At 36.6% G+C, this 23,572-nt stretch overlaps 1 protein-coding gene across 3 annotated transcripts; it reads right to left on the bottom strand.

Annotated features, from left to right (window-relative positions):
- Positions 1-156: 156 nt before the first annotated feature.
- Positions 157-23,477, bottom strand: LOC117305020. 3 transcript variants are annotated; one of them, XM_033789709.1, is made up of 8 exons: positions 22,533-23,477; positions 10,788-10,992; positions 8,580-8,766; positions 4,555-4,713; positions 4,328-4,410; positions 3,372-3,523; positions 2,723-2,775; positions 157-1,768 (listed from the first exon to the last, which is right to left on the bottom strand). In XM_033789709.1, the coding sequence occupies exons 3-8, from the start codon at positions 8,712-8,714 to the stop codon at positions 1,640-1,642; spliced, it is 711 nt and encodes a 236-aa protein (XP_033645600.1). In that variant the 5' UTR covers positions 8,715-8,766; positions 10,788-10,992; positions 22,533-23,477; the 3' UTR covers positions 157-1,639. The 3 variants fall into 3 exon arrangements, with proteins under 3 accessions (XP_033645600.1, XP_033645599.1, XP_033645601.1); XM_033789708.1 differs by lacking the exon at positions 10,788-10,992; XM_033789710.1 differs by lacking the exon at positions 10,788-10,992 and having other exon boundaries at positions 22,541-23,477.
- Positions 23,478-23,572: the final 95 nt, after the last annotated feature.

The following is a 23,572-nucleotide window of genomic DNA, read 5'->3' as shown; positions in this document are numbered from 1 at the left end:
TCATCAAGTAAGTTGTTTGCTAACAATTATTTTGAGTAATTACCAATAGTGTCCACTGCCTTTAAAAAACAGGGCAGGTAGGGTGGACAATGAAACACCATGGCAACAAATATACGATTCATGGGAGCTTTTGTAAACACAATTTGAGCCAAATTGTTTTTTATTTTAATTAGCCGAATTCGCCTTGGAAAAAAAGTATGAATACACACTTAGTAGAAACAACTATTATCTGGGCGAGAGAGTGTATACCGATTAAAATATAATGTAAATAAGTACCAAAATGTGGAGACAAAATAATAAAACAGTACTCCTCAAACTGGTCAAGCTTTTGCCATGTCCCCCTCTTCTTCGTCTTACTTCTCTTTAAAAGACTACTTTGCATTAGTTAACTACAATAATTATAAAGACATGTGCCATACACCGGTAAATGAAATTAAAGTGACTAATTTATAGTGTAAACCAAACTTTCCATGTCTTAAAGGTACAACAAGTCATTCATAAGTTTATAAAGGCAAGTGATTTGGCTTGCTTTGTGGACATGTCTTATCCGCTCTGATAATATACTAAAACGCATTATTGTAATAAAAAAAGGCCCGACTATTCCTGCCAGCCTCGGCTTGTCTATATTGACTTCTACACTTTAACAAATTCTACCATCCTATTGGTTAAAAGTACATGTCTCTGAGTAGAAACTCACTATTGTTACGTAATTGTTATACTTTTGAAATATTAAACTTTTGATCATAATGAGGCCAGGTGGCTATTTCATAAAGCCAGTAAGCAGAAGTTTTGTGCTTACGGAGCAACTCTTAACACAGTTTCTACTTCATACACTGCTAACCGGTAAGCAAATAAAACGACGCTAACATGCTAGTAGTTTTTGCTAGGAGTGACGCGACAACTATTTGTGAACGCACAACGCCCTGTAAAATCTTCTTAATCGTTTTTACTCCACTTTTGCTAAACATTTCGCTTCCTGCTATAACAAGCACACAAGTTTGCTTACAGGTAAACATCTTTATAAAAGTTGACTAGGACCAGGGTGCTTAAAGACGCCATTTTGTACAAACATTATTATGGAAAGGGCGCCACCATGAGGACAAACGATCATTTCTGTCAATCTCACTCGATTAATGTCCATGTACATTCTTAGAAACCTCAAAGCATGTTTTCACTCTTATATACAGCCTTTTCACTTGAATAATGAGTAAGTCATTAGCAGGAGTTTCTGTACATGTGGGGTCAGAACAATTATTATTGTACACGTGATGATGCTTTCAAAATAATTGAACAATGCTTTATTCTACAATGTACACTAATTTAGTTACAGCGATATGCCTTACACTTGTTCATCTGTGCATAGAAAAAAAAATCAAATAATTGTAAACTTGACATACAATTATCTCTAAATAAGAGTCCACTCGTATACAGTTATTATTTTGTTTACCAAACATTTTAATATCTGGAGTTTCGGAGACTCGATACATAAAAATGCCACCATCTCGCAACAAAAACAGGGCGTCCTCGCGTGATTTCAGCAGGATAGTTTTTAAACAATTGCCAATGAGACGCAATAACAGACACTCTGAGGGACCAGACTTTTATTTGAAACAAACCCAGACTCCTATATACCGTTGATTCACAATGTCGATGACTGGGATCTGACTAGTCTGGTATCACCATACACCTCTTCATGGAGGAGTAGTTCCTTAACGTCACCGGATACGCCGTTGAGGTACAAAACTCGAGATTCAAAGTCAAGAACGCACTGCAAGGAATACAGGTAAGTGCCTTTTTATCAATAAGTAGGATATTGGCAATAGTTTGGTGAAGGTTGTTAAAGATTGGATCCTTCGATGACTGTGACATCATAGTAGTGGTGTCGGGTTAGAATTTGTAACCATGATAAACTATTCAAATCCTATATCGCAGCTATGTTGGTACCAACTCGACCTGCTGTAATCCTATATCGCAGCTATGTTGGTACCAACTCGACCTGCTGTACATTTCCATGATCAGTGTTCAGCTGCTACCCAACGGTACCATCGGACCATAACAATCCAATAGCGCCCTCTTGTGCCATACTTCCTGGCCTTTGCATAAGTCAACATTGCAAAGGACTCACTAATATAAACACAGCTTTAAATAATGTGCAAGGGACTCAATATGTTTTATCTTTATTCCTGAAATTGCAATTTGTCAAAGCAGAATTTCCCCGAAATTGGAAGGAAAATAGCATTGTTGTTAATGATATCAAGAATTTCCAATTATTTTATTAATAACGAGATTAAAGTACCCCCCCCCCCCCCCCCCCCAAGATAATAAGTGTTGTATGAAGAAAACGATTGCCTCGAGTAATGGTAATGACATTGTGATTGATTAAGGAAATACTGCCGTTCCTATTCAATGGCTTCACTAATGAATAACTTTTTGACGGTGAATCAGGAAACGTTGTCTCTATAATAGCATTGCAAGTTATTGTAATGAATTCGTGTGAGGACTAGTTTTATAAGCATTGTCCCAAGGATTTTTGTCTTATATCCAGTCAGTTTCCCCAGGGTGGAAGGTTATGTAAGATTAGTTGAATCTATCATCCACAATAGTTTGTGTTTATAATTAGTTTTCACCCTTTGTGCCGATGATAAATTACGTATTTACTTTTCCAAGTTCTCCGAAAACATATCCACATATAATTATTTGGATTGTGTCTGTGCCTATTTACCTTGTTCCGATGTAAGACATCCATTCCGATTGTTAAAACCAAACTAGATGTATCTATAAAGGAGAAACAAAAACAAGACTTTACAACATAATTATATACAATTTACGTTGGAAACTAAAAGATAGAAACCAAGAACTGTATGATGATCTCTAAAACAAGTATCTGTATCTGTATCCGTTTGGTACTGCACACAAACCCCACTATTGGAATATCAATGGTGCAGCAGGCGTGTGGTGGCTAGTAGTGGATCAATAGTGCCCCCCCCCCTCCCCCGAATAAAAAGTAGTGGTAGACTCTATAACTTTACACGAAAAACATGTTCACCAGTCTCATGATGTTCATAGGAGCACTATCGGATGCAATTAGTCATTAGAAAAGCTTGTGCAGTGTTTGATTTAGTTAGTTCGTAGTCTGTGCATACACATACCTTCCATGTTTTTAACACGGCAGTCATTTTGATTATGATAATTACTGTTTTCAACTGATTGATTGTAAACATGGACGGTTATTCATTGGTCACTGTTTCTTGTCCGTTAGCTTTAGGTTACAATTTAAACACAATTTGTACCCTTTTCGTTAAACTGTTCCATAACAGGCAAATAAACACAACAATTTGATTTAATTCAAAACACAAAGACTTTGAGTTTACCAGGCACAACGATCAGTGAGTAGTCAGAGGGCGCCCTTCCAAGACGAAGCTCAGTTACTATCCGATATTCATCCGTCTCAATCTCGGGACATATGTTGTGTTTAGTTCCGTTGCCATGGCAATTAATCGCCTTGCCACCTGAACCGATTAATCTGATAGAAAAAAAGACAAACAAAATCATTATTTTTTTTTTTTTTTTTTTTTTTTTTTACATTTCCAGTGAAGTAATTTTCTTCTATTAAAAAAAAAAGCAGTAATCATACGGAAAAGGGTTATTCGTCGGTGTGTAAAATGAGAACTTTTTTATTTCCAGTAGAGTTCGATCTATTATATCGTCAGAGTGTATTTTTTTATTAGCTGTGTAAAAAAGGTCACAAAATAAATGATCAACATTTCGCGGTACAACAAACTTAGTGGAGTGAAGCTAAACGATTGTGTCATTGGTGCGAACAATTCAGGTCGACCGTGTTAGCAATCGATTTGGGACAGTAGAACTGTACCGTTAAATGATGCAAAGACACGGCATACTTCGCCAGAAGATTCACGCTAACTGAATTATGAACTTACGAACAAAAATCAATAACTAAAAAGAACCTGCACCCTTTCTTTTAATTTGCCGGTTCCATGTGTATAAAATGAAAATGAACGGGAAATGTCAATCTTTACTGCTCATGAAGAATGATTTTTAGAAAATACCCAGTCACGCCTCACGCGGTAGCACCACAGAGTTATTCAGTAAATGGTGGCGATCTCTCTGCACTGTGCCAAGACTAATAACTCTTATCATGAAATCAGAATGGTTGTGTTTCTTGTTTATCTTTTTTTTATAGCTTTTGCTATTGCTTCTTTCTGGTGTAAATCAAGACATCAATAAATAAGAGATAAATAACGAGACATTGCCCTGGGATTATAACGATAACATAATAAATAAATAAATAGCCAAATTTAACTTTTACCCATAGACTTCTGCGATTCCACGTGGTATAGTAGACTGAAGACTTCCCGTATCAATCAATGCGATTGCTTGCTCTCCATTCAACTGCAAATATTCACGTAGAAACATTTTGGTTAAAGTGTGAGAATTGTTTACTAGAACAGACAGAAAAGTAAAATGGAGCTAGTTCTCTACTGAGCTTTAACTATTGTGTTACGACATTCATTCTCTTTTAATCCATGTACTAACCTGACACTGTACGTACAATAGACTCTCAGTAGTCTGACTCGTTTGGTCTGGTTTCAAGACTCCCTTCTGTTCATCTACATCGGCAGACGATTTCCGTCTTGTTTGAGCGGGAATGTCAAGCTTCTGAACTTGCTTCTGTTTCAAGATGGCGGCCGGTTGCTATGGTTTGATAATAAATAAAGAACCAACAAAGATGTCTATTAATAATTCAAACATAATAAAGAGGTACTTGCCTCTAACCGGTGAATTTTTCCACAAAGCAAACTTTGTAAAAACACATTATTTATTTGTTTTTTCGTTCAGTTATACATGGGAATTAATGATTTGAATTGCGTTTATGTTTGAATTGAGGAATAGAGCGTTTGTTTAAAAGTAGGGAGTCCCAGCACCTGGGATCGATCTAGTCCCAGCACCTGGGATCGATCTAGTCCCAGCACCTGGGATCGATCTAGCTGCAGAAATCTTATTTAACGAGCCCAATTTCATGGATCTGCTTAAAACACAAAAAGAACAACACTCCGCAGACTACGGTTACCAGTCATCACACCATGTCACATGTACAGTGCATGATTGGTGTCCTCTTGGGATTTGCTTAGCAGCAAATTGTCAATAATATTTCTGCTTACTTTGAGAAAACCCATGTTTGGTCTGCGTAGTTGAATGTACGAAGACTTTAAGTTAATATGCGAATAGTATAAATCAATAAGTTCTGCTCCGATCGCACATGGGCGTGCCGATATGTATTGTGAGTTCATCATGTCCTACGAAGTTTTTGTACCCCCCCCCCCCTCCCCCCCGTTGTCTCTCCAATTATCGTTCAAAACTTCAATCATATTACTTCCCTTTTTTTGCCGAGAATATAATAATAATAATAATAATAATAATAATAATAGTTATGTACTTATACCGCGCACATATCTGTCAATTAAGACTTTTCCCTCTTTTGTAAAGGGAAAGCCAAAGGTGTACAATTTTCACAGTCACTTAACGGAGATGAAATTTCAACTTGTCACAGCTGGACGTAACATTGCAACTCCCACTTTATTGATTGATTCGGTATCCCCGGGGCGGGGGCAGCCATTTTGTAAAAAAAAAAAAAAAAAAAGAAAAATGGTGTGAAACGACGGGAAAGTCACGTTCAGTGGCAATTAGATAAAATCAACAAGCCCTGCCCTTAATGCCCCCGAGAGCAGTAAGTCCACGTGACCATTTTTTTATTTGATTAGCTCTTATAGACATCTTGCCAGGATATGGGATCTGAATTTGTACATACATGGGTCTGTAATAATATTGGAAACATCGTAGTTTCACACTCGCTACGGACACCTCGCGTCAAAAAACAAACTTTTGACGCACTGGATCAAAAAATGCATCTTTGTGGAGCTTTGTTTAAATCTTTGTCATGACCATCGACTTTACAGTTTCCCAGAGACGTTGTACAGAAATGTCCTTGTGGAGCACTAGTCTTTAGAATTCCCATATGGAGCCCTTTTGCTTTCTATTTTTCTGTTTCTTCTTTGGTCTTCATAAGATACCGACAATGAACATGAGCATGAAGCAATAAGTACAAAATGTGATGCTTGTTATTCAGTAGACCCGGAAAACGTATACTTTTGTCACATGTATTGAAAACACTGTCGCAAGGGCGGGGGGGGGGGGGCTTTTGGACTCCATTAGTCTTCCGTTCAGGCTGCATGGAATCACTTCAAGCAACTCTAGTCGAGTCAATTTGCCGTTGCACTTATGGGGTTGGCTGTCTTGTTATAATACTTAGAGAGTGCGATGTGTTCTTCGTCACTGTATAGTGCAAGTGAAACACTAATAGCACCAGAAGGACCCTGCCGCTTAGTATTGCGAGACGATAAATGAAATTGAGAAAGGGATTGTTGGGAGAATAAAAAGGGACAGCTGGGGGCAGTAATTGGCCTATCAGTCACTACATTAGTATAGTACTTTTATTAACCAACATGATTTGTTGCACAGTTCGTTTTATCAACTAGCTTTCTTCAAAATGTGTTTTTAAGAAACGTAATGAGACATATTATAGGTCGTTTTGTTTTACTATTCAACGGAATCAAAGTATAGTAACCCGGCATTGGCTGCCATCTTTGATTTCAAACAATGGAAATTTGCTGCGCACGACTCTCAACCAATGAAAGCTCTTCATTGACCTCACATGGCGCTATTTTGAGCTTTCCTCATCATTATTATATGCAAGGGGTCTGTAGACCAGGCAAGTCTCCACCTGTTTTCGAATATTTGGGGCTACTCTTATCTAGCAAACGTTGCTCTAACTCCTGAAAGGAACTCGCGCACTTTGACGGGTCATAATGTGCGAATAACCCTAGTGGGGTATTTTATGGAACACTGGACCCCACAAGGGTCTTATTAGTTCAACCTTGACCCCGCAAGGGAATTCTTAAGAAAAGGGAATACTAGTACAACAAAAGCAGGACCCACAAACGGATCCATAAAATGGTGTTTGCGTGTGAGTGTATGTGGTTGGGGAGGGGGGGGGGGGGCGTTAATATTCATTTATAACATCTTCTGAGGTGCGACCATCTGCCTTTATATTGAAATTACGTTTTCATGGACAGGTTGTGTGAATTTGCAACCACATTGTCCTCTAATAGTGTTATTGAACAGTCATACGTCATGCATAAACGGCTGTTTGGTGTGTAGGGGATGTGTTGCAGATTCCTGTTGCATTAAAGTAATGGTTGGGTAGTGTCATGAAACAACCGTAGGATATTTTGTAGCCCTGTCGACGATATTGTATAATAAGATACAATTTAAAAAGCTGCATTATAGACCTCATTTCTTTATGTCAAAACTGAGAAAACTATTAGTTTTTGAATGATAAATGTTCATTTGAATTTAGCCACATAGAGCAACTGATTAATGTAAATAAGGTGCGTTTGAATATTGTTAATACATTGCGTTTGAATAATGGGAATTAAAGGGCATTTGAATAATTTAAATGCAAAGCTTTTAAATAGTGTTCGGTGCATTTGAATAATGCAAGTACACAAAGCATTTTGCATACACTACACAGGCATTTTGATAATGTAAACAAGGTGTATTTGAATAATGTAATTTTAAAACGTGAGCATTATTGAATTTTGTAAATACAGAGCAGTTGGGTATTGTAAACACACACGGAGGAGATAAATGTAAATTACAGATTAGTTTTGAATAATGTAAATACAGACTTGTATTTGTATAAAGTACACAGACTAGCTTTTGCATAATGTAAACAGACTAGAAGGTAAATACAATGTATTTGACTATTGCAAATTCAATGTATACTCTGTCGACGACGTAAACATGTTTCTCATGGCTCATTGTTTGATTTCCCTCAATGAATTCTCGCGCATTCTCCCCCAGCCACGAGTACACGGACATGATGTCAGCGCTGCTAACAATAACAATCTTACGGGTTGGGAAACAATTTAAATCTCCACGGGACTGTTACATGGATTGTGTTTCTCCTTGTCTCTTTGCAATAGTGCATCAGGTTCTGAATTTGTACTCGGATGAGTTTGCTGTTTTGTGCCAGGGAGGTCAGTCTTTGTTTGTCACTCAAGGCTTGAGAGTTTATTGTTATTATTATTGCAATATTAATAATCACAATAGGTTCGTATGACAAGAATCCCCTCCCCCGCATCAATATATAGCCAGTACTACTTATTTATTAATTGTCATTATTTGAGTATACACATCCACATCACAATATTGGCTCAGTTGCGCTGCCTTTCACTTCACCTCTGTTGGCCCCGGTTTGAGTCCCCTCTAAGACCGGAGCTTTGCGTGTGGATTGGGTATTCAGTCCCGACATGGGTTTTCCCATTTTGGATTTCCCTACATCTAATACTGCGAATACTGATTATTTCATTTTGTTTTTCTATCCATCCTGTTATTTTCGCTAGTTGTGCTGTTGGATGACCGTGTAATAAAATAAATAAACATCAAATAATTAAAAATAGAAATAAATCGAAATGATGACTATTGTTTGAATATCTTACCGCATCCTTACTGGTGCCCAATCTCATCTCCAATGGCAATAAGTCAGTCGAGCTCTTAGTGGTCAATCTTGGTGGTATGACCCTTGCACTTGGACCTTTCATTAGGATAGGTCTAGTCTTTAATCCAGTCGCCATCTTCACTTCCACACCATTAACGTCTTAACAAAGTCTATAAAGGGTCCAGAATCTGTCAGTGAACGAATAACAAACGACTATATATTATTGGGGCGTTTAATGTTTTTTATCAGTTCATTTATTCTGGTTGTGAAGGCAAGGACTCTCAGAAAAGCGAATTTAATTACTATACTATAATTCAATGGAGAGAAAACAAGGAAGTTTCAGTTTTAGATGTCAGAGGAGACCCCGTAGAATTAGCCCAGGAAAAACCCATGCAGTATGGTAGGGAATGAAACCCAATCCACACAGTGCCCCAGTGGGCTTTGGATTCAAGATGGCGGATATCAGCCATAGCAAGACTCAACACTTTAATTTCAAATCAACTATAGATTGATCGGAGTGACAAGCAGTGAGACATGTTCTATATGCATGGGATATCAAGCAGAAAAAGCCTCAAACTGTTCAGCGAATAATAATCTGATGATAGGACTGACCAATCAAGAAGCTCTAAATGGCATGACTAATTTATGCGTAGACGATGGCGAAACTGCTGCAAACTGCTTTTTAACCAAAACAATACTAACGTATAAATGCAAAAAAGTCTGTCCATTTAATAAGCTATAGTGTGTAAGAAATCAAACATTAACAGACATGATGGCGTAAAAGCTGTATGCTCAAATCATACTGAAAAATCTTCCCCGTGAATATTCAGAACGAAGAACCCTAAAAGGCAGCCACGCGTTAAGAAGACGTAGTCTTATCAAAGACAAAGAAGCAGTTACACCTTCTTGCTAGTGAGACATACAAGCCCTCCATTAACAAAGGAACCCTTAATAACCCATTAACATATAATACACGAATTCGCTGGTTACTATGGTGATACATAATGGGACAATATTGGGACAATAACATCACCGACAACACGTCGGTTGATGAACCTTTAAAGACATTGGACAATATTGGTTATTGTCCAAGAGCAACCTTCTCACGTTGTGTATCTCAACATATGCATAAAATAACAAAACTGTAAAAATATTGAGCTCAATTGGTCGTCGAAGTTGCGAGATAACATTGAAAGAAAAAACACCATTGTCACACGAAGTTGTATGGTTTCAGATGCTTGATTTCGAGACCTCAAAGTCTAAATCTGAGGTCTCGAAATCAAATTCGTGGATATTTACACCTTTCTCGAAAACTACGTTACTTCAGAGGGAGCCGTTTCTCACAATATTTTATACTATCAACCTCCCCATTACTCGTAACCAAGTAGGGTTTTATGCTAATAATTATTTTGAGTAATTACAAAAAGTTTCCACTTCCTTTAACCATAACAAGGGTATACTGCCCATGTCTTTGCATTCAGTTCGTATCGATGGTCTGGTTCCCTACCTGTCAATATAAACAACTTGCTTTGATGGCCCAAACAAGAAAAGGAACCAGCTTATTTCTGATGCAACATTGATTTCAGTTTTACGTATAGGTGAGGGGAGGGGGGAGGCGTCTTGCTACCATCTTCGACCTATGATTGTCGACAAAAGTGTGGGTGGAAAAGTAGCCTCACGCGAATCAAAGAAGTTCAGAACTCGATAATATCAAGTCAGTCAAGCATAACCTCCAAATTTAATTTCCTCAACCAAAATATGTTTGGTGAAAAAGAAATCCCGGCAATGATTTATTCTTCTTCTTCTCTTAACGGAAGCGAAGTGTCAAAAAGGCGGCAACGTGTCGTGTATTTCTGTCTATGCGTATGTATCGAGCAAGTGGATTGGAAACAACTCGTTTCACGTCTGAGAGAAAATTGTAATTTACATAGCCGTTGCTATGGAAACTTTCCTTTTAGAATTTAAGTTGGTCAAGTTATACTCAGAAGAATTGAACTGCATTTATAAATTTCATAGTTTCAGTGATTTAAAACATTTAGAATCATAAATCGGATGTTGTTTTTTGTTCTACACAATTTTGTAGAACATGAGGAAAGTCTCTACCACACTTAGCTTGTCTTAATCTAAATCCACATTGAAAAAAATATTTATAACCAGCCACGGTAAGATGCAAAAGTATGAACATTAGGACATTTGCATATGACGTCACCTTGTCACAAGCCCGAACAGCACCTACACGGAGGTCAATCGAAGACCCGATGATTGGCTTGGGTCATGCGCAGCGCAGTACACGCGTACACACGTTCATTGTTTGTCGTCAAAGATGGCGGCCAAAGTTTCTATGAAGCAAGACGTACGACGACAGCATTCATGACAGCCTGGAACCTTATCCATGCATAATTACATTAGCAACTCTGTAATTGAAAACACAAAGTCATAGGCTACTTGGAAACACCCCTCAAATAAATATCATCTTAATTGTAGAAGAATCACCAGGGGTGGATTTCACAAAGGTAGTCCTAACTTAGGACTAGTCCTAGGCAATGCTAAGAGACAGGACCAGTCCTCAGTTAGGATGAGTTACTGGTCCTAACTTAGGACCAGTCCTATCTCTTGTCCTAACTTAGGACTGGTCCTGTCTCTTAGCATTGCCTAGGACTAGTCCTAAGTTAGGACTACCTTTGTGAAATCCACCCAAAAGGCATAATTTTGGAAAGTTAGTTTAGCCCAAATGTTCAGTACGCACATGTTTTTTTTTGTATGCATATTTTGTTGAGATACACCAAGTGAAAATAAAATTTGTCTGACAATTGCTAGTGCATTTGAAGACCCTGAACGTTGCAGGTGAAAACGTGCAGTGCACAATTTCATGCCTGTCTGGCTGTACAGTGTATTCAACATAATGAATTGATAGAGTCCAATCTTAAAGACCACCTGCCTGATGGGACAGCGTGATGTTGTAGAAATCATTCCTTCCAAATCATCCAATCTTAACATGGGAAGAAATATTATTATCACATTATGATAATAATTATATTAATTGTGGTTTTACCCATAAACACCGATGTGTGTGGGATTCCAGACTGCCCATGATTAAATCAAATGTTTCCAGACCGAATAATTTCGTAAATATTGACTGTTTTTCAATAAATACAGTCGTCTTCATGCAATGACCTCAAGGACGATGTCCTGATGACTTTAATTATTTATAAAATTATCTTAGGATACAAAGCAACTTGGAAACCAAATTTTCTTTCCAATTATTTTTATAATTCAATTATACTTTCATCAAGACAACTTATGTTTGCTTTTAATTTTCTTCAGAATGTCTTGCACAATATATTAATGCGATGTTAATCAGACGGCGTTGGTTTTTCCATTGAAAACTGCTTTTAAATGCACTGGGCACGTTCTGTAATTATCAAAGACCAGTATTTTCACTTAGTGTATCCCAACGTAAAATTCACGCTTCTTGCACAACTGTGTTTGCTTTCAGATTCATGATAAAAGGCTTCAGGTCTGTCGTATTTAATTATTATTGTTATTTATTCTTCTTCAATTCTTCTTCTTATTATTTATTTTGTTATTTTAATGAGAAATTAACAATGTTACTCCAGAGGGAGCCGTTTCTCGCAATGTTGTATACCAACGACAGCTCTCTATTGCTCCATTTCGTTCGATACAACTTTGTGTGTATCTTCTTCTTTTAATTCATCTTTATTGATGCTACATAGGGAATAGCCAAACTTTCATCTAAATTGAAGATAATGTCACAGAATAAGAACTTAATTCATCTGACAAGCTTTTTTATTTCATGAATATTAAAGTCACAAGAACTTTCTTTCCCAGGTCATCACATCTTATTCTACTTCCGATAAGTTACCAAGAATACTCCTCCCGTGTCTTATATCCATCTTCCTTGACGATGTTCTTATCTCCCTAGGGTTGACTCTCCCTCAGGAGAAAGACCCGCAATCATTATCTCCATCTACACCAATCCAACCATATGTCTTAGATCTGCCGGGATTACGAGGTTGCACCGTGTCGCATATCAAATTGACACCCAACACTCCGTCGTCTTACCCCGGTCGAGAGCTCGTCGAAGACACAGTACTTTGATACCCTCGTGGTAAAATTTGACCCATTTCAAACAATCTTGATTTTTTTTTATTTTGATGGAGTGTTGCGATCGACCTATTTTTATGTTAAGATAAACACTGCATGTTAAAAAAGTTCAGATTTGTTATTCTGAAATTAAATGATTGATCAAAGATTTTTGCTTCATTTCCCTCTATTTAGTTTAAAATGTTTATGGTTTAGTTTGATACACGGGTCTTCTAATTTCTTGTAAAGAAAATGAGTTTATGGATTTGCTAATCTTTTTATTTATTTCTGTTTTGTGCTTTTGGGGGATGCCAGCCACTGCCAGTGAAGATATCAATGATATAATCGTACACTACTTCTTTTTTCTGTTGAGGCAGCTAAATAAAGAGGCATCATTTCAGTTTAAACCATTAATTTTCTGTTGAATCATTACCATAGTTAGTGCAGTGTATGGTGCCCCAACTTCATTTCATATCAAAGGGACGAACCTATGCATTATTTAAAGAGCTCGTTATCAATTATATACACCGACTTAAACTGATTTCTTATTTATAGTGGTCTAACAAAAATAAGCGATGACAGTGTATTTCAGAGATTGGGGTTCTTAAACACAACTGACGTTTGTAGGTCGATCTATTTATAATAATTCCTTTTATAGATTAGAATATATCTCAAAAAAGTATGCAAAGTTCACTTTTCAAGACAAAATGTAAAGTTCACGAGCAAAAAATGCAAAGTTCACAAGGCCTTGTACACTTTTTCAAGCAGAAAATGCAAAGTTCACAAGGCCTTGTACACTTTTTCAAGCAGAAAATGCAAAGTTTACAAGGCCTTGTACACTTTTTCAAGAAAAAAATGAAAAGTTCACGAGGCTATATAGCCTTGTACACTTTTTCAAGCAAAAAATTAAAAGTTCACAAGGCCTTGCACAAGGCCTTGTACACTTTTTCAAGCAAGAAGTGAAAAGTTCACAAGGCTATAGCCTTGTACACTTTTTCAAGCAAAAAATGGAAAGTTCACAAGGCTATAGCCTTGTACACTTTTAAAGCAAAAAATGAAAAGTTCACAAGGCTAAAGCCTTGTACACTTTTTAGACAAAAAATGCAAAGTTCACAAGGCCTTGTACACTTTTTCAATAAAGAAATGAAAAGTTCACAAGGCTATAGCCTTGTGCACTTTTTCAAGCAAAAAATGCAAAGTTCACAAGGCTATAAGCCTTATACACTTTTTCAAGCAAAAAAGGAAAAGTTCACAAGGCTATAAGCCTTGTACACTTTTTTAGACAAAAAATGCAAAGTTCACAAGGCTATAGCCTTATACACTTTTTCAAGCAAACGTGAAAAGTCACAAGGCCTTTTACACTTTAAAGCAAAAAATGCAAAGTTCACAAGGCTATAGCCTTGTACACTTTTTCAAAGAAAAAATGAAAAGTTCACAAGGCTATAGCCTTGTACACTTTTTAGACAAAAAATGCAAAGTTCACAAGGCTATGGCCTTGTACACTTTTTCAAGCAAAAAATGAAGATTTCACAAGGCTATAGCCTTGTACACTTTTTCAAGCAAAAAATGAAGAGTTCACAAGGCTATAGCCTTGTACACTTTTCAAGCAAAAAATGCAAAGTTCACAAGGCTATAGCCTTGTACACTTTTTAGACAAAAAATGCAAACTTCACAAGGTAAACACTTTTTCAAGCAAAAAATGAAGATTTCACAAGGCTATAGCCTTGTACACTTTTTCAAGCAAAAAAATGCAAAGTTCACAAGGCTATAGACTTGTACACTTTTTAGACAAAAAATGCAAACTTCACAAGGCTATAGCCTTGTACAATTTTTAAAGCAAAAAATGCAAAGTTCACAAGGCTATAGCCTTGTACACTTTTTCAAGCAAAAAATGAAAAGTTCACAAGGCTATAGCCTTGTACACTTTTCAAGCAAAAAATGCAAAGTTCACAAGGCTATAGCCTTGTACACTTTTTCAAGCAAAAAAATGGAATGTTCACAATGTTCACTTTTTCAAGCAAAAAAATGCAAAGTTCACAAGGCTATAGACTTGTACACTTTTTAGACAAAAAATGCAAACTTCACAAGGCTATAGCCTTGTACAATTTTTAAAGCAAAAAATGCAAAGTTCACAAGGCTATAACCTAGTACACTTTTTCAAGCAAAAAGTGCAAAGTTCACAAGGCTATAGCCTTGTACACTTTTTCAAGCAAAAAATGAAAAGTTCACAAGGCTATAGCCTTGTACACTTTTTCAAGCAAAAAGTTAAAAGTTCACAAGGCTATAGCCTTGTACACTTTTTAGACAAAAAATTATAAGTTCACAAGGCTATAGCCTTGTACACTTTTTCAAGCAAAAAATGAAGAGTTCACAAGGCTATAGCCTTGTACACTTTTGAAGCAAAAAATGCAAAGTTCACAAGGCTATAGCCTTGTACACTTTTTAGACAAAAAATGCAAACTTCGCAAGGTAAACACTTTTTCAAGCAAAAAATGAAGATTTCACAAGGCTATAGCCTTGTACACTTTTTCAAGCAAAAAAATGCAAAGTTCACAAGGCTATAGACTTGTACACTTTTTAGACAAAAAATGCAAACTTCACAAGGCTATAGCCTTGTACAATTTTTAAAGCAAAAAATGCAAAGTTCACAAGGCTATAGCCTTGTACACTTTTTTAGACAAAAAATGCACAAGTTCACAAGGCTATAGCCTTATACACTTTTTCAAGCAAACGTGAAAAGTCACAAGGCCTTGTACACTTTTTCAAGCAAAAATAAAAAGTTCACAAGGCCTTGTACACTTTTTTAGACAAAAAATGCAAAGTTCACAAGGCTATAGCCTTGTACACTTTTTCAAGCAAAAAATTATAAGTTCACAAGGCTATAGCCTTGTACACTTTTTTAGACAAAAAAATGCAAAGTTCACAAGGCTATAGCCTTGTACACTTTTTCAAGCAAAAAATGAAAAGTTCACTTTTTTTGAAAAAAAATGCAAAGTTCACAAGGCTATAGCCTTGTACACTTTTTCAAGAAAAAAAAGAAAAGTTCACAAGGCCTTGTACACTTTTCAAACAAAGATGCAAAGTTCACAAGGCTATAGCCTTGTACACTTTTTTAGACAAAAAATGCAAAGTTCACAAGGCTATAAGCCTTGTACACTTTTTCAAGCAAAAAAGGAAAAGTTCACAAGGCTATAAGCCTTGTACACTTTTCAAGCAAAAAATGCAAAGTTCACAAGGCTATAGCCTTGTACACTTTTTCAAGCAAAAAGTTAAAAGTTCACAAGGCTATAGCCTTGTACACTTTTTCAAGCAAAAAATGCAAAGTTCACAAGGCTATAAGCCTTATACACTTTTTCAAGCAAAAAAGGAAAAGTTCACAAGGCTATAAGCCTTGTACACTTTTTTAGACAAAAAATGCAAAGTTCACAAGGCTATAGCCTTATACACTTTTTCAAGCAAACGTGAAAAGTCACAAGGCCTTTTACACTTTAAAGCAAAAAATGCAAAGTTCACAAGGCTATAGCCTTGTACACTTTTTCAAAGAAAAAATGAAAAGTTCACAAGGCTATAGCCTTGTACACTTTTTAGACAAAAAATGCAAAGTTCACAAGGCTATGGCCTTGTACACTTTTTCAAGCAAAAAATGAAGATTTCACAAGGCTATAGCCTTGTACACTTTTTCAAGCAAAAAATGAAGAGTTCACAAGGCTATAGCCTTGTACACTTTTCAAGCAAAAAATGCAAAGTTCACAAGGCTATAGCCTTGTACACTTTTTAGACAAAAAATGCAAACTTCACAAGGTAAACACTTTTTCAAGCAAAAAATGAAGATTTCACAAGGCTATAGCCTTGTACACTTTTTCAAGCAAAAAATGCAAAGTTCACAAGGCTATAGCCTTGTACACTTTTTCAAGCAAAAAAATGGAATGTTCACAATGTTCACTTTTTCAAGCAAAAAAATGCAAAGTTCACAAGGCTATAGACTTGTACACTTTTTAGACAAAAAATGCAAACTTCACAAGGCTATAGCCTTGTACAATTTTTAAAGCAAAAAATGCAAAGTTCACAAGGCTATAACCTAGTACACTTTTTCAAGCAAAAAGTGCAAAGTTCACAAGGCTATAGCCTTGTACACTTTTTCAAGCAAAAAATGAAAAGTTCACAAGGCTATAGCCTTGTACACTTTTTCAAGCAAAAAGTTAAAAGTTCACAAGGCTATAGCCTTGTACACTTTTTAGACAAAAAATTATAAGTTCACAAGGCTATAGCCTTGTACACTTTTTCAAGCAAAAAATGAAGAGTTCACAAGGCTTATAGCCTTGTACACTTTTGAAGCAAAAAATGCAAAGTTCACAAGGCTATAGCCTTGTACACTTTTTAGACAAAAAATGCAAACTTCGCAAGGTAAACACTTTTTCAAGCAAAAAATGAAGATTTCACAAGGCTATAGCCTTGTACACTTTTTCAAGCAAAAAAATGCAAAGTTCACAAGGCTATAGACTTGTACACTTTTTAGACAAAAAATGCAAACTTCACAAGGCTATAGCCTTGTACAATTTTTAAAGCAAAAAATGCAAAGTTCACAAGGCTATAGCCTTGTACACTTTTTTAGACAAAAAATGCACAAGTTCACAAGGCTATAGCCTTATACACTTTTTCAAGCAAACGTGAAAAGTCACAAGGCCTTGTACACTTTTTCAAGCAAAAAATGAAAAGTTCACAAGGCCTTGTACACTTTTTTAGACAAAAAATGCAAAGTTCACAAGGCTATAGCCTTGTACACTTTTTCAAGCAAAAAATTATAAGTTCACAAGGCTATAGCCTTGTACACTTTTTTAGACAAAAAAATGCAAAGTTCACAAGGCTATAGCCTTGTACACTTTTTCAAGCAAAAAATGAAAAGTTCACTTTTTTTGAAAAAAAATGCAAAGTTCACAAGGCTATAGCCTTGTACACTTTTTCAAGAAAAAAAAGAAAAGTTCACAAGGCCTTGTACACTTTTCAAACAAAGATGCAAAGTTCACAAGGCTATAGCCTTGTACACTTTTTTAGACAAAAAATGCAAAGTTCACAAGGCTATAAGCCTTGTACACTTTTTCAAGCAAATAATTATAAGTTCACAAGGCTATAGCCTTGTACACTTTTTTAGACAAAAAAATGCAAAGTTCACAAGGCTATAGCCTTGTACACTTTTTCAAGCAAAAAATGAAAAGTTCACAAGGCTATAGCCTTGTACACTTTTTCAAGCAAAAAATGCAAAGTTCACAAGGTTATAGCCTTGTACACTTTTAGAAAAAAAATACAAAGTTCACAAGGCTATAGCCTTGTACACTTTTTCAAGCAAAAAAATGGAATGTTCACAATGTTCACTTTTTCAAGCAAAAAAATGCAAAGTTCACAAGGCTATATCCTTGTACACTTTTTCAAGAAAAAAAAATAAAAGTTCACAAGGCCTTGTACACTTTTCAAACAAAAAATGCAAAGTTCACAAGGCTATAGCCTTGTACACTTTTTTAGAAAAAAAATACAAAGTTCACAAGGCTATAGCCTTGTACACTTTTTCAAGCAAAAAAATGGAATGTTCACAATGTTCACTTTTTCAAGCAAAAAAATGCAAAGTTCACAAGGCTATAGACTTGTACACTTTTTAGACAAAAAATGCAAACTTCACGAGGCTATAGCCTTGTACAATTTTTAAAGCAAAAAATGCAAAGTTCACAAGGCTATAACCTAGTACACTTTTTCAAGCAAAAAGTGCAAAGTTCACAAGGCTATAGCCTTGTACACTTTTTCAAGCAAAAAATGAAAAGTTCACAAGGCTATAGCCTTGTACACTTTTCAAGCAAAAAATGCAAAGTTCACAAGGCTATAGCCTTGTACACTTTTTCAAGCAAAAAATGAAAAGTTCACAAGGCTATAGCCTTGTACACTTTTTCAAGCAAAAAATGAAGATTTCACAAGGCTATAGCCTTGTACACTTTTTCAAGCAAAAAATGAAGAGTTCACAAGGCTTTATAGCCTTGTACACTTTTCAAGCAAAAAATGCAAAGTTCACAAGGCTATAGCCTTGTACACTTTTTCAAGCAAAAAATGAAGAGTTCACAAGGCTATAGCCTTGTACACTTTTTTCAGCAAAAAATGCAAAGTTCACAAGGCTATAGCCTTGTACACTTTTTAGACAAAAAATGCAAACTTCACAAGGTAAGCCTTGTACACTTTTTCAAGCAAAAAATTAAAAGTTACACTTTTTCAAGAAAAAAATGCAAAGTTCACAAGGCTTTAGCCTTGTACACTTTTTTTAGAAAAAAAATGTAAAGTTTACAAGGCTATAGCCTTGTACACCTTTTCAAGCAAAAAAATGCAAAGTTCACAAGGCTATAGCCTTGTACACTTTTAAAGCAAAAAATGAAAAGTTCACAAGCCTTGTACACTTTTTCAAGCAAAAAATTAAAAGTTACACTTTTTCAAACAAAAAACGAAAGGTTCACAAGGCTATAGCCTGATACACTTTTTCAAGCAAAAAATAAAAAGTTCACAAGGCACTTGTACACTTTTTCAAGCAAAAATGGTACACAAGACTACAGTACACCTTTTCAGACACAATGCTAAAGTAGTACACATTTTCAGCCTTGTACAAATTTTCTAGCAAAATAAATGAGGCAAAAATTTAGATATTTTGTTCGTTTTTGCCTGATTTTTAATAAATTCATAGGCCTTGCAATTTTCTAAGTTTAAGCTTTTCTAACTTAAATCATGAGGGTAGTACAGTTAAAGAAATAGTCACTTAAAGAAAATAGTCACTTTAAATACTCAAAATGAAGATCAGAGTGTCTCAAGTAATATTGTCACCAGGGGAAGAAATTCAACCGGGGTGAAATCCCGAGGGGGTTTACTCGTAACTGCTAATAGTCAATTTACTCGGTTTAGCAGTCAAACTGACATTTTGTAAAATTCAGGTATGGATTTCTTCACCAAAGTGGTTGAGATCTTAAGGTTCAACGCTCTCCATTTGAGTCTTTTCTGAAAGAAAAGAAACACCTGTGCCTCGAGTTTCATCAAAACTGAACAAAACCCTGGATAGATTGAGAATCGTCAACTACTAAAGGTAAATAAAAATATTAAGATACAATATAAAAAGACATCAAGGAAGAAAAAGTGGGCTTTCTTTCCCCGGTTTACTTGTGTCTTGTCTCCACCTGTCTTGTACATTTGTGTCTAAAGCAATCATGGATTACCGATTGTATCAAAGGACCAGACTACACATGTAAGGGCCTTGTCACAGGAGGCAACTTTTACAGGCAACTTTGAGTCAACCATTTGCAGTGCAAGCTACAGAACAACTTCAAACGAGGCCGTGGTCGCCGCCACTGCAAGTGGGTGGCGGACGTGCGCCCATAGCCTCATTTTGGGTATGAATTATGACGTCATTCATTAATATTAACAGAGGCGTATTGCTTGTATATTGGCTGCAATTAAGTTCTGCTGGGTTAACTTACAGAAAGCTTGGACTTTTTTTATACTTCCTTTTATTTTAGGAAGATGTGCGTATTGTACCTGGAAAGCTTTTACCTCTAAAGAGCTTATGGTAAACCATCTTACATCCATTAGGCCTCCCTTAAAACCCATTAGGTCTACCTTAAACCCCATTAGGTCTACCTTAAACCCATTAGGCCTCCCTTAAACCCCATTAGGTCTCCCTTAAACCCATTAGGCCTCCCTTAAACCCCATTAGGTCTACCTTAAAACCCATTAGGTCTACCTTAAACCCATTAGGTCTACCTTAAACCCATTAGGTCTACCTTAAACCCCATTAGGTCTACCTTAAAACCCATTAGGTCTTCCTTAAAACCCATTAGGTCTACCTAAAAACCCATTAGGCTTACCTCAAAGTTTCAAATTAAGCATTGCTTAAGGTCTTAACCACCTGCGGTTCCAAATCGACAATATACACAGCTAGTGCTGACACCGATAAACTCTTAAAAGTGTTTACAAAAAAGGTAAGGATAGAAAACATAATGGAATTTGAGGCAATGGTTGGTGAGGTATCAAGATCAATTATGATTATTTTCAGAAGGAAGCAAATCTGATTGATAAAAACAATTTGCTATATCAAGATAATCACTTCGTGGTAAGTCAATCAATCAAATTAGTAACCTTTTAAAATTTTACCTGTTCTATAAAGATAATAACTGTTACAGTTTGACAAAACAATATTTCAACAAGTCTAATTCAACGCATTCATTAAATGCATGGACAACTTCGCTAATTAAAAAAAAAAAGGCATCTCACTTGGTATATCCCAACATATGCATAAACAACAAACCTGTGAATTTTGAACTCAATCTAAGTTTCCAGAGAATAACAGGTGCAACAACACCCTTGTCGCACAAGTTGTGTGCTTTCTGGTACCCTTAATTCGAGACCACAGCAGAGATCTTTATTCAGTTTTCAAATTTTGAGAAAATGCTTCTTTCTCAAAAACTACGTGACTTGTGAGGGAGCCATTTCTCCCGATGTTGTATATACTGACAACAGCTCTCCTTTGCTCATTACCAAGAATTTTTTATGCTAACAATTATTTTTTACTAATTACCAATAGTGTCCATACCAGTACCTTTAAGCATCTCGCGTCACACGAGACCAAATTATGTATCTATGAATATTTCAATTCCCGACTCAGAGCTAAAAAAAAAAAAACAGCGGACACAAATACCACAAAACTATGATCTGGGTTCATTCTAAACAGCATGAAAGCATGTAGCTGGCATCCTTGAGCGACTAGCCTGGTTCATTTGTGTTATTATTGTACCATATGGTATCAAAGCATAACGTACACTCTGGAGGGAGATGTATTTTTAAACAGAATATCAGCGTGGCGGCATAGTTCCCGCCAGAAAGTATACAAGAATAAGGGTCCAAGTTGGTCAATGTGACACGGGCACGTCTGACCGACTGCATACAAACTTGACCTTTAAAGGTCATTTAAATCCAAATACAGTTGACTCCCGTTAGTACCAGGTTCGCCGGACTGGTCCGTTTTCTTCGTAATATATCCGATCGAGGTAATGAGCATCGCACTATGCACTAAGTGCATGACATAGTGGCAGCACGTGTTTACAGATATAGTTCAGTCCAGTATTACATAACATAATAATAATGAGATGCTCGATTTCTGTAATTTATGCATCAATATGGTTAAACAAACATGTAGGTCAAATTGAAATGACCACCCCCCCCCCCCCCATCCAAACTCTTTACAGACAAACCAATTACTGGTAAGTCATGCATGGCTGCTCATGTATTATGACAACTAATGTGTATTCCACCATTCACTTTATTAGTCACGGTTCCATGGGCACGCGCAGGGACATTTGACACGGTTCATTGCACTCCATAATTTCATTTTGCATATTTAATGATAAAGGAGATTAACTTTCATTTAAAAAGGCTTAAGAATTGGATTTATGTGCTGCCATTTGTTTTTGTTTACGTAAATAAAAATGTGCTGAGTTCCGTATTACTGTTAACATGAGCTGTATTCAAGCATTCGTTTTTTTTCTTCCATTCTAGTTTCTCGCAACTTCGACGACCAAGAGCTCAAAATTTTACAGGTTTGTTTTGTATGCATGTTGAGATACAATAAGTGAGAAGACTGGTCATTGTCAATTACCAATACACTATACAAGGCATTATTAATATTATTATTATTATTATTTATTATTATTATTAAACGGCACAAAGAAACCAAAACAGAAACGGAAAAACAAAAGGAGTTACCACAGATTTTGGGTACAGTTATACATTATGTACAACTCCTATCCATTATAAGAAGAACAAAATTTTAACTTACCACCTTACTTGCCATCTGAATCCATAGGAAGAGAATTCCTGTCAAAATGTGGTTCCGATAAATAGCAGCACTCCGGCCCTTGTGCTCCGGTGATCTGTATGTAAAGATGCACTTCCGCAGTCGGTAGTTCACTCCGGAACAGCGTTCGATTAATCCCAAGGAGCAAAATATCTCCCGGGGTAACAGTCAACTTCTGAACCACACTATCTCAGCATTAAAGTGTGAATCTGGATCTGGATCTCAAAGCTCTGTTTAGAGTCATGTCATGTGGGTTTGACAACAAATAGACACAGAATCTCAGTGTCTAGATTGTTCAAAAAACAACAGAAGTGAGCAGACGATCAGTTATTCCCGCCAAGTCGTAGCCACTTTTTTATGCATAAAGATCCCGCCAACGACTGGGCATAAGACCTGTTAGACAACTCATCCTTCTGATGTAGTGACATCAACTCAGTGTGAGTAGACAACTCGTCCTCATGATGCTGTAGTGACATCAGCTTAGTGTGAGGAGACAACTCGTCTTTCTGATGTAGTAACATCAACTCAGTATGGGTAGACAACTCGTCCACATGATGCTGTAGAGACAACTCGTCTTTCTGATGTAGTAACATCAACTCGCTGCGAGGGTATCAAACCAGCCACTACAACGTTCAACCTTTCCCGTCGGCGACACTCTCTTTAGCTCAATGCGTGTGGCATGCTTCTCTGCTGATGGGTAATTTCATCTACGGCCTGATGGCTCCAATCCCAGGGATAATAAATCGTTTTATTTCCCTCCGTTGGCATGGTAACGTAAAAGGCGCTTGCAATCAGCCATCACCACATAATATATAATAGAGTGTTTTGTTTTCATGGCAACAGACGGCCCTATGCCTTATATGGGAATATTGTATTATTCAAAAGGTTTCAATATAGTAAACCAGGGTTACCGAACAAATCTGGGCTTGACGATCACGATTTCCCGCTTACGTGCAAGCGCCGAATTTCTGCCCTAGCCTTGTATTAGCGTAGAATGCCTAGTAACGTGGAGTACGCACGTG

This window comes from Asterias rubens, chromosome 22, assembly GCF_902459465.1.
Source record: "Asterias rubens chromosome 22, eAstRub1.3, whole genome shotgun sequence".
NCBI classification, from domain to species: Eukaryota; Metazoa; Echinodermata; class Asteroidea; order Forcipulatida; family Asteriidae; genus Asterias; species Asterias rubens.
Note: the sequence above shows the minus strand (reverse complement) of the source record. Positions and strands in the feature narration are given on the sequence as shown.

What these genes read in the sequence shown, in the direction of transcription:
- LOC117305020 (XM_033789709.1), bottom strand. Translation starts at nt 8,714, where the DNA reads ATGGCGACTGGATTAAAGACTAGACCTATCCTAATGAAAGGTCCAAGT. An exon ending in CTCACTGATCGTTGTGCCTG is followed by an intron (nt 2,776 to 3,371) that starts GTAAACTCAAAG and finishes TCTCCTTTATAG; the next exon opens with ATACATCTAGTTTGGTTTTA. An exon ending in ATGTCTTACATCGGAACAAG is followed by an intron (nt 1,769 to 2,722) that starts GTAAATAGGCAC and finishes TATTCCTTGCAG; the next exon opens with TGCGTTCTTGACTTTGAATC.